The 11,464-nt window shown below is 35.3% G+C and overlaps 3 protein-coding genes across 3 annotated transcripts; 2 read left to right on the top strand and 1 right to left on the bottom strand.

Annotated features, from left to right (window-relative positions):
- Positions 1 to 996: 996 nt before the first annotated feature.
- LOC111367061 (beta-(1,2)-xylosyltransferase-like) lies at positions 997 to 4,325 on the top strand. The gene is made up of 3 exons (XM_022987757.1): positions 997 to 1,739; positions 2,749 to 2,898; positions 3,219 to 4,325. The coding sequence occupies exons 1-3, from the start codon at positions 1,065 to 1,067 to the stop codon at positions 3,939 to 3,941; spliced, it is 1,548 nt and encodes a 515-aa protein (XP_022843525.1). The 5' UTR covers positions 997 to 1,064; the 3' UTR covers positions 3,942 to 4,325.
- A 1,131-nt stretch (positions 4,326 to 5,456) lies between these two features.
- LOC111366415 lies at positions 5,457 to 8,739 on the top strand. Its single transcript, XM_022987177.1, has 7 exons — positions 5,457 to 5,588; positions 5,696 to 5,829; positions 7,296 to 7,311; positions 7,362 to 7,421; positions 7,578 to 7,706; positions 7,804 to 7,969; positions 8,633 to 8,739. Exons 1-7 carry the CDS (start codon positions 5,457 to 5,459, stop codon positions 8,737 to 8,739), a joined length of 744 nt encoding a protein of 247 aa, XP_022842945.1.
- Positions 8,740 to 8,810: 71 nt separating this feature from the next.
- On the bottom strand, positions 8,811 to 10,759 carry LOC111367062 (40S ribosomal protein S8-like). The gene is made up of 3 exons (XM_022987758.1): positions 10,298 to 10,759; positions 9,548 to 9,720; positions 8,811 to 9,065 (listed from the first exon to the last, which is right to left on the bottom strand). The coding sequence occupies exons 1-3, from the start codon at positions 10,742 to 10,744 to the stop codon at positions 8,981 to 8,983; spliced, it is 705 nt and encodes a 234-aa protein (XP_022843526.1). The 5' UTR covers positions 10,745 to 10,759; the 3' UTR covers positions 8,811 to 8,980.
- Positions 10,760 to 11,464: the final 705 nt, after the last annotated feature.

The following is an 11,464-nucleotide window of genomic DNA, read 5'->3' as shown; positions in this document are numbered from 1 at the left end:
ATTAATGAAAGGTTTGATACTTTGGCCACAATTTTTCCTAAATTTATTGGAACATTGTAGCCTAGTCTCAAATCTTTTGAAAGATTATAGTGAGTCCTAAACCTTCTACATTAGTGGTCTTTTCAGGTGTTTGAAAAGGACATGCAAACAAGAACCTTTGGACGGTAACAATTCAAAAGACCATTAATTGACAAAATATTCAGAGCTTGACCTTTCGTTGACCATTTTTTATAACGGTAAAATTGTATCTCAACCTTGAATTAAAAGAGGATTAAATAAAGCAAAAAGAGAATAAAAGAATGTTAAATAAATAAAATAAAAATTCAAATAAGAAACCTAACTGAAAAATGAAATCTACTGCACTTGAAATCAAACATGCACCACGACATCCATATTCATTACTACCACTCAAATAAGGGAATTGAACCAACTAGCCAAGATATTGACCTAAATTGTAGTGGTTTTGCAGTTGAGTTTGTTGTCCTTGTATATAAGGAAAAAAAAATATTCTTGGTTTCACGACGACAAAGTGGAATGGGCGGGAGGGTGTGGAATAATGTTAAAAGCGATGAAATCACATGATTGTATTTGGAAGATAATGGTTGTTTGGGAAAGACGAGAATTTTTTTCCCTTTTTCCCTAAATTATACGGTTACATTCTAAGGACTCCATGCTACATATTTCTGCAAACATTTGAGATAGTGGTGTAAAAATTAAAATGTATGGGCCATGCCGCACTTTTTAAAAAGATTCTGGACCTCATCTACAATTTTGCCTGAATTTATTTATATAATTAAAATAAATAAATGTTTACTACAGAATAAGAATTGCCAAAAAGTATTGAGTTTTATTTCTAAAGGAAAATAAATTATTTAAAGTAATAAAACTAATTTAATATTCCACGTGTCTATCTGCCATTAGTTACTTTCATGAATAAAACAACATAAACTAAACCCTCAGTTAAGTTTTGAGTTTAGTTTAAGCTTTGTACAGACACTTTAACGTCACCATAAATACATCATAAAATCATCGCCACTGGGAAAACGAGAGAGCGAGAACAGAAGATGAACAGCAAAAATCTGAAAATCTTGCTCTCTCTCTTCACATTAAATTCTGTATCTCTCTACCTCTACTTCTCTTCCCACCCTGATCACCATCACCACCTCCACCGCAATCGGTCGCCGGTTTACCACTATTCATTAACGGAAAACAATTCTCACCACCTCTCGATTACTGTCAAGCCTTGGCCAATATTGCCTTCCTATCTCCCCTGGTCGCAGAACCCCAACGTCCCTTTTCGCTCTTGCGAAGCCTATTTTGGTAACGGCTTCACTCAGCGGGTTGATCCCTTGAAACCCATTTCGGAAACCAACCGGAAATTGGGCTCCGGCGGCGGAGGCGGTGGTGCTGGGTGGTTCAGGTGTTTTTATAGTGAGACTTTGAGGAGCTCGATATGCGAAGGGGGGAGGATCCGGATGGTTCCAGAGAGGATTTTAATGTCGAAAGGGGGAGAGAAGTTGGAGAGTGTGATCGGAAGAGGAGAAGATGAAGAATTACCGAATTTCGAAGCTGGTGCGTTCGAGATTGAGGTTAGTGATAAAACGAGGAACGGGAAGAGGCTAGTACATGAGGAATTCTTGAATAATTATGTTCAAGAAGGTGCGATTGATAGGCACACGATGCGTGGATTGGTGGATTCGATTCGGTTAGCTGATTCCACTGAATTCATTTGTTCTGAGGTTAGTTTTATGTTGTTCTTGGAATCTGGGTTTTGGTTAGATGTGTTAAAGTTTTGATCTTTGGGGTTGAATTTATTGTTTGGGCTTAAATTCATTTGGTGTTTTAATTCTTTTACGTTTATGTTTATGTTCATTAACTGTTTAATCATTGGATTTGTTGGAAAGAGGGTGCAATTAATGAAATGGGGATTGGGTTTTCATACGCATTACTGGAAATGAAAGAATTTAGAATCTTGTTGGTTAGTATTTTATTTGTTTGAGGGATGAAGATAATCCTGATAGTTTGGAGTTCCATCCAAGTGGATTTACGTAATCAAAAAGTAGAAAAAGAAAAAAAAAAATTAAAGATTGTGTTGGATTGAAGTGTTTGATTAACATAGATGAATCTCAGTTCCTCATATATGTCATATTTTCAAATTGTAATTTGTAAAGCTTACTACTTAGAGAAACGCCGTAATCTGGAGGTGAATAATTGTGGATTTGAGTAATCTGATCAGATAGTTGAAAACTAATATGGATTTTCTTCAACAACTCGTGGGGTGCAAACAACCATGTCATTCTACGTTTTACCTGTAATTTATCTGCATCTCTTTTTGGCATCGTTTGATTGTTCAAAATTTATGCAGAATTCATCTTAAGGGAAGCTGTTTGGACGTGTTTGGGTTCTATTATTTGGGAGATTTTTCGTGTTCTGTAGTCTTTATGATTATTCTCTGTTACAGTGAATTTACTTCTCCTTGCCCTTCGATGTAGGCACAGGGAAGTTCTATGTAATGCATTTACGTTTGCTAATTTTATGAGACCTAAATTATTAGGATCTAAGAAAGTGAACAGGACAAAATTTATTTATTCTTGTTGTTTGCTTGTAAAATTATATGAACGATCTTCTTTGCAACTGAATTCGGCTGATGGATTATCTTAATTGTAACTGCTCGAATTTCATCTTTGTTTTTTGTACGAACAAGTTCGCTTTACTTGTTTTCACATTTCTCTTCTGGATTTATTTCAGTGGATCGAGGAGCCAACACTTTTGGTGACACGTTATGAATATGCAAACATGTTTCACACGGTTACAGACTGGTATAGTGCTTATGTTGCCTCTAGGGTCACTGGCTTGCCTAATCGACCTCATTTGGTTTTTGTAGATGGCCACTGTGAGGTACCCCTTCTTTAACTTTATTTTGGTTTTGCCAAAGCTTGTTAAGTTATGATGAAGTCCGACTCTTCATTGCCAGTTTAACAAGCTACATCGAAAGACTTCAGGAACTTACCTAAAATCCACCATGTATCTACGTGTCACTTGAAAGATTCAGTAATCGTATCTGTCGACCTGTTCACTCTTTGCTAGAAACTTAAAAATCCTAATGTGACTTTAACTTTCTTGAATTCAAGGCATTTAGCATTTTGCACATCCTTGTAAGTCATTGAGCACATTCGACACTTGCATTGATGTTCTCTCCATTTGTATATTATTTTCAGACCCAGTTGGAAGAAATGTGGAGGGCATTGTTCTCGAGCCTTAATTATGCTAAAAATTTTAGAGGTCCAGTTTGTTTCCGCCATGCAATCCTCTCCCCACTGGGTTATGAAACTGCCCTATTCAAAGGACTAACTGAAAACATAAACTGTCAAGGAGCTTCTGCGCATGATCTGTGGCAAAATCCAGATGATCGGAAGACTGCTCGACTGTCTGAGTTTGGGGAGATGATAAGAGCTGCCTTTGATTTGCCGCTGGATAGACACCATGTCCCTAAGCCAGTCGCCGGTCATAACGTCCTCTTTGTACGACGTGAGGATTATCTAGCACATCCACGTCACGGTGGTAAGGTGCAAACGAGACTTAGCAATGAACAACAAGTGTTTGATTCTGTAAAGAACTGGGCTTTAAAGCATTCGGATTGTAAATTAAATATTATCAACGGACTGTTTGCCCACATGTCCATGAAAGAACAAGTTCGGGCCATCCAAGATGCCTCAGTCATTATCGGTGCTCATGGTGCCGGGCTAACCCATATAGTTTCTGCAACACCCGGAGCAGTGATTTTAGAGATAATTAGTAGCGAATACAGAAGGCCTCATTTTGAGCTTATTGCTGGATGGAAGGGGCTGGAGTACCATCCCATATATCTCAGTGGGTCCTATGCTGATCCTCCTGTAGTTCTTGACGAGCTCAAAAGAATTTTGAAGAGCCTTAGATGCTGAAGCTGCTAACCATCTGAAGTCTCGGTTTTGCTCTGATTATTTTCATTTGATGGAGAAAGTGCGACACTTCCACAGCTAATCTTACGACACGGGTTGTATAAATTGAAGAAGCATCAGTTCTCGAACAACTACAGAATTCACCAAATGGATTGCTTTTGAAAATGGACGGGCAGAACTGTTGATGGGAATCAGGAAGTTCCCTTGATTACAGATATTACACGGCGCGAGGAATGGCATCTAGGCTTTAGATATGTTGAGGTTTAGATAGATGATAAGATGCGGCCAACACTGATTTTTACATTTTAACTTTTATAATCAATTCTTTCAAACACGCATGGGATGATATTCTGTGGATTTTATGCAATGAAAAATGTTGATTTTCCATGGATTTTATGCAATTATACAAAAATTCAAGGCTTGCAATGTCCAATTCTCTTACCATTTCCAAATCCAAAATGAATTATATTCGTCTGCAAAGGCTAACCAAATCTACGTAATTCTAATTGTAAAGCACGTTTGGCTACAAAAAAGAGAATTATTTTATTTCAATGTGACGTTTTTATTTTAGTTTAGATTAATAAAAAATTATTTATATAATCACGAGTAAACTTGAAAGTTTGGACAAGCATGCATGAGAAAACGCAAGAATTTAGGAAGGGCAAATAAAGAAAAAAAATTTGTTGTCCTATGAATTGGGTATATTGTTTTCCAGAAGAAAACATCAACAAAAACCCAAATAATAGTATAACATGTAAATTTATCTTTCTCCCACAACGGAAGATTCAAGATCTTTTTTCCAAGTCAATTATGCCTGTGGAATCTCAACCTCCAAATTCTGTCAATGAAAAAGAGACGGCGGTTGTGATGATGAAGGTTGATTCGAAACAACATATATCGAGTTCTTCTTCGAATTTCAAGAACTTTATTTAGAAGGTTGTGAGGAGAAGTTCTATGAAGAATCTATTCAAACCCAAGAAACCTCAGACCACTATCGATGTTGTACGAGAAACCAGGGCCCTGCTATTTTGCCAGGATGCTGGTGGTGACACCGTGGGACGTAAGCATGATTAAATGGTAAGTTTCTTATGCACTCTTCGAAGATTGGTTTATTTCTATTTCCGAGGGTGTTGGAAATTTTCCTTTTGTATTTAATTTGTTTGAATGGGAATTTTCTTTTATTTTGGTTTACATTTTGATGGGAAAATAATTTTGAAATTATAAGGAGAATTTGCTTAGGGATGAATGCAGAGTAAGATAGGAAGTATTGAGAAGTTTTTCATATGAAATATTAGCCTTGTTTGTAGCATCAATATTCAATCTGTTTTTGTCTTGTGGGTTGTTCCATCGTAAATTTGTTTCTTTGACGGGAATATCAACTATGGTAAGCATTTTTTGTTGTCAGCGGTCATCAACATTTGTTTTTTTGCTTATTTGTGGATCCTTGAAAACATAGTATATTGTCATCAAAATTGACTTTCATTTCACTGGACGAAATTAGACCTCCTTATCGGGGAGATGAAATCAATTCTTTGTGGTGTTTGTGAATTTGAAAATATTCAAGAAGCTTGTTTGAAACTAACTAAAGAGTTCTTTAGAGACGATACATTGTTGGTTCTTATTCTTTGTCTCCCAAAATTAAACTTGGAGGTAAGCAACTCTTCCCCTAACATATTTGGGATAAAAGTATGATGTAATCTAGAATTTCTTCCTGTTGCTTATCATTGATGTAATATTTTTCTTTTATGCTCGTAAAGATGCCGCTCAAGTGCAAAGGCAAAGGGTTAATTGCTTATCATTACTTGGAGGTCAATCTAGCCATCAGTGAGATACTACTCATCAAACTTAATGTTCTTATTTGCTTGTTGACAAATTTGAGTGTGGTTGGCAAGTAAATGTCAACTGATTCCCGAACATTTGGTGATCTCAGATGTGTCAAAATCAATTGTTGAGATCGATGACCAATAATGCAAGAATTGAGATTTAATGAATACCACTTGTTGTAATTGAAGTAATTAACAAGATCACAAATAATATCAAGAACAAGATTAAAGTAAAGAAAATAAAAGAAGAACCGGCAAAAGGAACGGTGTTTTATTCAACACTATGAAAGGAGAGTACAATAGCAATTAAAGTTTATATTGTAACACCTTAAACTGAAAAGAGAACCCCTATATTTATAGTACACAAGCTAAACCCTAAAAGAAGGAGAAAATATGAAAACTAGGTTAAAAATCACGTAAAGGAAAAAATTCGCTGTCACCTAAAATTTTTACTGTGCGACCGCACAAGTATACTCCTTGCGGTCGCATGGAGTAGATTAATTGGCAGCTGAAATTCCCTGATAGCCCTTGTGCGATCGCATAGTGTGTGTTAGTGCGGTCGCATGAAGTTTCAATTGGAAAAGCATTTCTTTCCTTATAAATTTGATACAATTGATTGCTTTTCAACTCCAACACGCAACATCAATATTTTGTTCCCTTAAAACTTGTCTACCACTTTCATCCCTCTTCCAATTTTAATTCAACGTGCCATCTTCAATAATTATTTTCCTAATTGAGAGTCACAACCATAACATCAATAGTGACTCATTATTTCGATGAATCATTTATTCGGACAGGGCAGTGTTCTAACCAATTGAATTACAATTACAGGGAAATAAGGGATCTAGCAAAAATCTTTCTCCAACCTTTACTACCCAACCTGAGAACAGACAGCTAATGCGTTCTAAGAAAAAAATTTCCTAATGTAGAGGCAATAAAAAAAGCCACATAAGTGAATATATATAACCTACAAAAAAGTGGGCTAATCCAAGTATCCAACCAATCTTGCTTGGAGATGCGGAAAATAAGACTCTCCGCCTTGGAAACGAGAAAATATACTAAAAAGAAAATTGAGTATCTTTTGTTTATTTTTGTAGTAGTTGATACCCAGGTGAGCTATTGTTTGTGTTCGCAAAAATCTGAAGATAGTTCATTGTGTTACGTATTCATAATTTTTGCTTTGTTTGAGTTATTAGATACATTTGATTATTTGAAATATCGGTGTGACAATAGAAGAAGTACCAACTCTGAGCAAAACTTGTCGTCTTGGATAGAACTGAGTTTATTATTATTATTATTATTTTACTGATGGAATTTGAAAATTGATCATTTAACTACATTGAGTCCAAATGAGAAAGGTGTAGCTAAAAATTAATTTTTTGGATGCTTGTTTCTCATAAAATTACCGAGTCACAAGTAAATGTGAGATATTCTTATGCATTAAAACAAGCCTTTTCAAAATGCTTATTTTGAGGTGTTGATTATTTGGATTCATTTATATTTTTTAATGTATGTTTTATATAAATAAATACAGTTGGACGTTGGTGCTCGTATATATTATTAGTTCTCACTTCATTTTTCTATAAATGTGATGATCCAGATATTGTTTTGCATTATGGAGGATACTAAGGGAGTTTATAGGGCATCGGATTGTTGCAAGGTAGCATTCACGAGACAAATGATGAAAAATTTTGTAAGGATGATTTCAACGACTACTGATTGACTGTCATAGAGTAGACATTTTTTTCCTTTCAACCTTATTTTTCCGAAATCTCTAATTATTGATTTATTTGCAATTTATAATTTGTTTACGGAGAACATTTTGAGTTCCAAGCATCCAAATTTTGATGTTGGTCGATTGCTGCATCCACCTTTTAAGGTTAGTCGCATGTCTTTAATTGCTTTTTTTCATTCAGTCGCAGATTATCTAGAAAATTATGTGCATGTTAGAAACTCTACACGATGATTTGTTACGTCTGCTCGTTTATCACACGAGGGTTTTGATGAATCTCTTGAGGGTAACATTTCTGTTACTATTCAAGAATTATTATAGAGTGCCATTTGGTTTTATAGTTTTTTCCGGCAATATGCCAACTTATTTTGCCCCTGCTTATTTCTGTAAAATAATTGAGGATATCCAAATACGTGAAAAAATTCTTTTGCAGGAGTCACTCAAGAACATCCAGATTGATGCACTCCGTATTCAAGGTTTCACTTTTGACAGTTCATCAATACGTATGAATAAATTATGGGAAACATAATGGTTGACACAGGGAGTGACTGAACACACACACACCTCGGGGGTTGGACATTATTTAATTCACGTGGAACCCGCACACTTTATGAGGATCGATCACTTCGGGTGTCAAAACATTTTCGGACAAAGTGTCATTTTCCATAAATTCTTACCAATTCTGGGTATTTACTTCTTTTATGTACTTAATAGCTTTTTGTGGCTAATCAGAACAAACATGTTGAGATTATAAATGAATTATTTCCTAAAATGCTATTTTTATTTTAAATACTACCTCTAACTATAACATACGTAACCGTGTTACACGCACAACAAACTTCATTACATATGTAACACACGTAACAAATTATATTATGCTGGTGCTACACATAAAAGTTTATAACACACTACGTTACGTGATCAGACAACTTGTTTTAGGATCATTTGCTCTATTAATTTTTATAATTAAAAAAATAAAAAATTCATTGCGAAGGCCTAAATTGTTTGGAACACCTCTGCATTGAACCAAGAAGGGCTCAATAGAACTCGATCTTGGATTGTGCCCTTGGCTGTTAACAATGAAAGTAGTTGTTCAAGCACGAATCGATCAATTTGAAGACTTGTTATCCTTTGCTCAGGATTGTGCCCTTGGCTGTTAACAATGAAAGTAGTTGTTCAAGCACGAATCGATCAATTTGAAGACTTGTTATCCTTTGCTCATCAACTAATTTTGCACTTCGCTTAGAAGTTCTCATCGTCTTTAACAAATACTTGAACTCCATCAGCAGTTAACATGCTGCTAATTTATTACCAATAAGAAGATCAAAGCCTTTACCAGAAGAAAAAGATTTGACATAATTCTCCACAAAAATTCATTAGTATGACAATTGAAAAGTTCAATCTAATTCTCGAAAGCTAGAGCAATTTGCAAAGGTGAAAAAGATAAGTACAATAAGATAACATTTCTGGTAGTAAAATTTTGAGATCTAGGCAGCACCACTGGCACCCTTTCCCTTTTTCCTTTGGAGTTTCTTCATGTAAAACTCCAATTCTTTGCCCTCCAAAATATATCTAGCAAAATCAATTTCATACCACATCAGGGAAAAGGATTGATAAACAAAAGACAGAAAAAAAAAAGAAAAAGGGATTAAGTCAATGCTCGAAGCTTAACAAGCAAGGGACCAAAGCAGTATTTGCCAGTTTAAAGTCAACAAGTAATAAAATTCTGGCTGTCTAACAAATGTATATTTGTTCTTATTTATTATCCCCATCAAAGAAACACAGAAAGGAAAAAAATCACGAACTTCCATACTACAGAGTTAAGCACAAAATTTTGAGACCTTTCTGTTCTCAACTGAATTGCCACAGACAAATGATGATTTTGGCAAGCTCGTAATGGAAACTCAGTTCACCAACAGTTAAGTTGGCATCTATTTTTGAACTAGAGGTGAGCATTTTTCTAATCTGTTCGTCATAAAAATGAAAAAGAGACATTTGGCCTTTGACATTTCAGTAGCCATGAGATAAAAAGGAATGCAAAAGACGATACATACCCATCAGCACGCCCACACTGTCCAGGGCGTGAAGAGATTGAAGCTAATAAACGGCCACTGCCAAATTGCTCCTCAACATGGGGATCAAGCTTGCGATCCTGTTGACGCTTTTCAATTTTTCTCAGGACATGGTTGCTCTTCTTTGTCTCTTCAGCAGCAGCAGCATCAGTATCCTAATTAAATCCCAGCAAACAACAGTTATTAAGAAGCTTTGAAAAGATATTCTTCAATAGACTTTGTTTAAAACAAGAGCATATATTAAAAAATATGTCCACGCAATTGGCATCTTCCTCCTTTAAATCATGTCAAGACATTTCTTATGCCTCCCAGACTGGATCGCTCAATTTCTTATTTTACCCTAATCCCGATAAGAAACTCCAACTTAAATATCTCTTACATTTTTATTAGCAAATAATAGATATTGATACCAATAGAGTTAAAATGCAATATAGAATGTGTATTTTGGTAACTCTACTTCACACGTTTTTCCCAATTGCTCCCTGGTCTTTAGAAATGTCTTCAATGATGCCTTCAAATGTATTATATAGCTTCATTGTTAGTCTCGATGCATTGCAATCTTGTCCATCAACTCACAGTTCAGCTACTAATATGTACCTAATTATATTAGTATCTAATTGGAGTAAAATGTGCTCTGTGAGCAATAAAAATTTATGAAACACTTTCGAGTCTAACAAAAAGTACTGAGTAAAGTATATCCTAAAGCAACGGAAAAGAAAGATAGTTCATTACTTCTCCTTCCTTCTTGGCAGCTGTCTTCTTCTTGCGACCAATGTCAACTCCATAGTGCTGAAGATACCACTGCTTGAATGGTGCAGCATCCACTTGAACAATGGCACTCTTCACCAAAGTCTGGGTCCTGACCAACTCATTGTTTGATGCATTATAAACCACATCAAGTATACGGGTCTTACGGGTCACAGCTTCACTCCCCCAAGAATAGTTTCCTGTATCCAGCCTCAACGCACGCCACTTCACATTACCTCCTCGAACCCTCACCCTTCGTACTGTTTTGTTACTTGACAACTTAGTGTTTGCAGGTTGCCTTCCAAGCTCATACCTATGAGTAGACAGAGAATAAATTAATCTAATAACAATCACATGGGAGTAATAAGTTACATCAATCAGATCTATGTTGTCATAGCTACAGTCAAAAGTTATCATTTGCCAATCTATCATAAATATTCATAAACTGTTTAACGGTTGAATAACTGAACTAGTATCTTAGAATAGAAATGTAGGAAATTCATAGGTGCGATCTTTTTTAAATTTGAACAAGAAATTTAAAAATGTATATGTTGTTTTCTAAATCAGATTTATTGAACAACGTTTCATTCTAAAAAACCATATTTGCTAAAAAATTTAAAATTTCAGTCATACAGACTTCAATAAAACAAACTGTGAATTGCATAAAAATAATGCATCAAGATGTATCGGGAATCGAAATAATCCAAGGACATATACACAAAAAAAAAAAAAAAAAAAAAAGCATAAAAAATTACCCATGGTTGCAAGTCGCGGTTTCTAGGGTTCCGGCGAGTCCACTAATTATTGCAGAGGAAGAATCGGCGGTCCAAACTTCAAGCCACGCAATAGAAGAAGTATAAATTGTGGATAGCCCACTTAAAAAGCCTAGTTGATTTAATTACTTTAATGCTCTAATATTTTAAGCCAGACCGCAGCATATAAAGCTGTCCTTCTTATGTCTTTAACCCAGATGCCTATGAATATTCGTATGAGACCCTCAAGAATTATAATAAATTACATACGGACCCAAGAAGTTTTGTTTCCCTAACCAAAAAGATCTTTGCCCGTAGGAATTTTTACAATTTCCTTCCACTTAAAAAATCTTTTTTATTTAACTTAGAGTATTATAAATAAATATTTGCTAAAAGCCAA

The sequence above is a fragment of the Olea europaea genome, chromosome 18 (assembly GCF_002742605.1).
Source record: "Olea europaea var. sylvestris chromosome 18, O_europaea_v1, whole genome shotgun sequence".
Taxonomy (NCBI): Eukaryota; Viridiplantae; Streptophyta; class Magnoliopsida; order Lamiales; family Oleaceae; genus Olea; species Olea europaea.
The sequence above is the reverse complement of the archived record's forward strand: the minus strand, read 5'-3'. Positions and strand labels throughout refer to the sequence as shown.